The 1458-nt window shown below is 41.7% G+C and overlaps 1 protein-coding gene across 4 annotated transcripts in view; it reads left to right on the forward strand.

The window, feature by feature from the left end:
- The window catches only part of LOC109973122 (FSD1-like protein), a 35742-nt gene that overhangs the window by 7423 nt on the left and 26861 nt on the right, over nucleotides 1-1458 (forward strand). For all 4 annotated transcript variants that reach the window (XM_020622469.1, XM_020622468.1, XM_020622471.1 and 1 more), the window contains one exon: nucleotides 525-620. In XM_020622469.1, the coding sequence (XP_020478125.1) occupies nucleotides 525-620 (96 nt within the window). The remainder of the gene's footprint in view (nucleotides 1-524; nucleotides 621-1458) is intronic.

Raw genomic sequence — 1458 nt, forward strand, 5'->3', positions numbered from 1 at the left:
ATTCTGTGTTTTTCTGTCAATATGGGGTGCTGTGTGTACATTAATGAGGAAAAAAATGAACTTAAATGATTTTAACATATGGCTGCAATATAACAAAGAGTGAAAAATTTAAGGGGGTCTGAATACTTTCCGTACCCACTGTATATACATACATCTATCACTACGGCTATCCCATCTATCAGATAGATGGATAGATGTGTGATATATAAAGATGCCCCTGAGACAATCCAGCACATAACAGCTATATATGTATATAAAGTACCTTATTTTTGTTTAAGCCTTGTGTTCTGTTAAGAATCTTAATATTTTCCTAATGCACATTCCTTTTTCTTGTTTGCACATTCTTGTCTACTCATTGCCTTACAGAAGAACATTGTACGTGCACACTGAGAGCTGCTGTACTGGAGTCAGATTGCTCGTGTTTTCAACACACCTGGCCAAACAAGCTGATTGATTGTTTACTCTAAAGCGGAATTTTGTTTAAATGTTTTTAAATAACGTCTTTGTTTTGTGTTTTCAAACAGGAAGCTCTGCGTAGGATTATCAGCACATTAGCCAGTAAAAATGAAGATCTCCAAAGCTTCCTGGAAACACTCAACACCACATTGACAGGACTGCAGGTCAGAAGCTGATTGGGGAAAGAGAGCAGAGCAAGGGGCTTAGGTAGGGCTGAGCAATAGGGACGTTCAAGATGAGCCAGATTTGTGCAGAATCACTGTAAAGTGCAGCTGGTTAGTTTTCTGTCCAACTTGATCCCACCTTGCTTCGACGTAACGCCTCCATATACAGTGAGGAACAGAAGTATTTGAACACCCTGCGATTTTGCAAGTTCTCCCACTTAGAAATCATGGAGGGGTCTGAAATTCACATTGTAGGGGCATTCCCACTCTGAGAGACAGAATAAAAATAAAAAAAATTCTGGAAATCACGTATGATTTTTAAAGAATTTATTTGTCTTGCACTGCTGAACATAAGTATTTGAACACCTGAGAAAATCAGTGTTAATATTTGGTACAGAAACCTTTGTTTGCAATTACAGAGGTCAAACGTTTCCTGTAGTTCTTGACCAGGTTTGCACACACTGCAACAGGGATTTTGGCCCACTCCTCCACACAGATCTCCTCTAGATCTGTCAGGTTTCGGGGCTGTCGCTGAGCAACGCGGAGTTTGAGCTCCCTCCAAAGATGTTCTATTGGACTGAGGTCTGGAGACTGGCTAGGCCACTCCAGAACCTTGATATGCTTCTTACGGAGCCACTCCTTGGTTATCCTAGCTGTGTGCTTCGGGGCGTTGTCATGTTGGAAGACCCAGCCACAACCCATCTTCAATGCTCTGACTGAAGGAAGGAGGTTGTTGTTCAAAATCTCACAATAAATGGCCCCACTTATCCTCTCCTTAATACAGTGCAGACGTCCTGTCCCCTTCACAGAAAAGCACCCCCAAAGCATGACGTTACCA

The sequence above is a fragment of the Monopterus albus genome, unplaced genomic scaffold (genome assembly GCF_001952655.1).
Source record: "Monopterus albus unplaced genomic scaffold, M_albus_1.0 scaffold281.1, whole genome shotgun sequence".
NCBI classification, from domain to species: domain Eukaryota; kingdom Metazoa; phylum Chordata; class Actinopteri; order Synbranchiformes; family Synbranchidae; genus Monopterus; species Monopterus albus.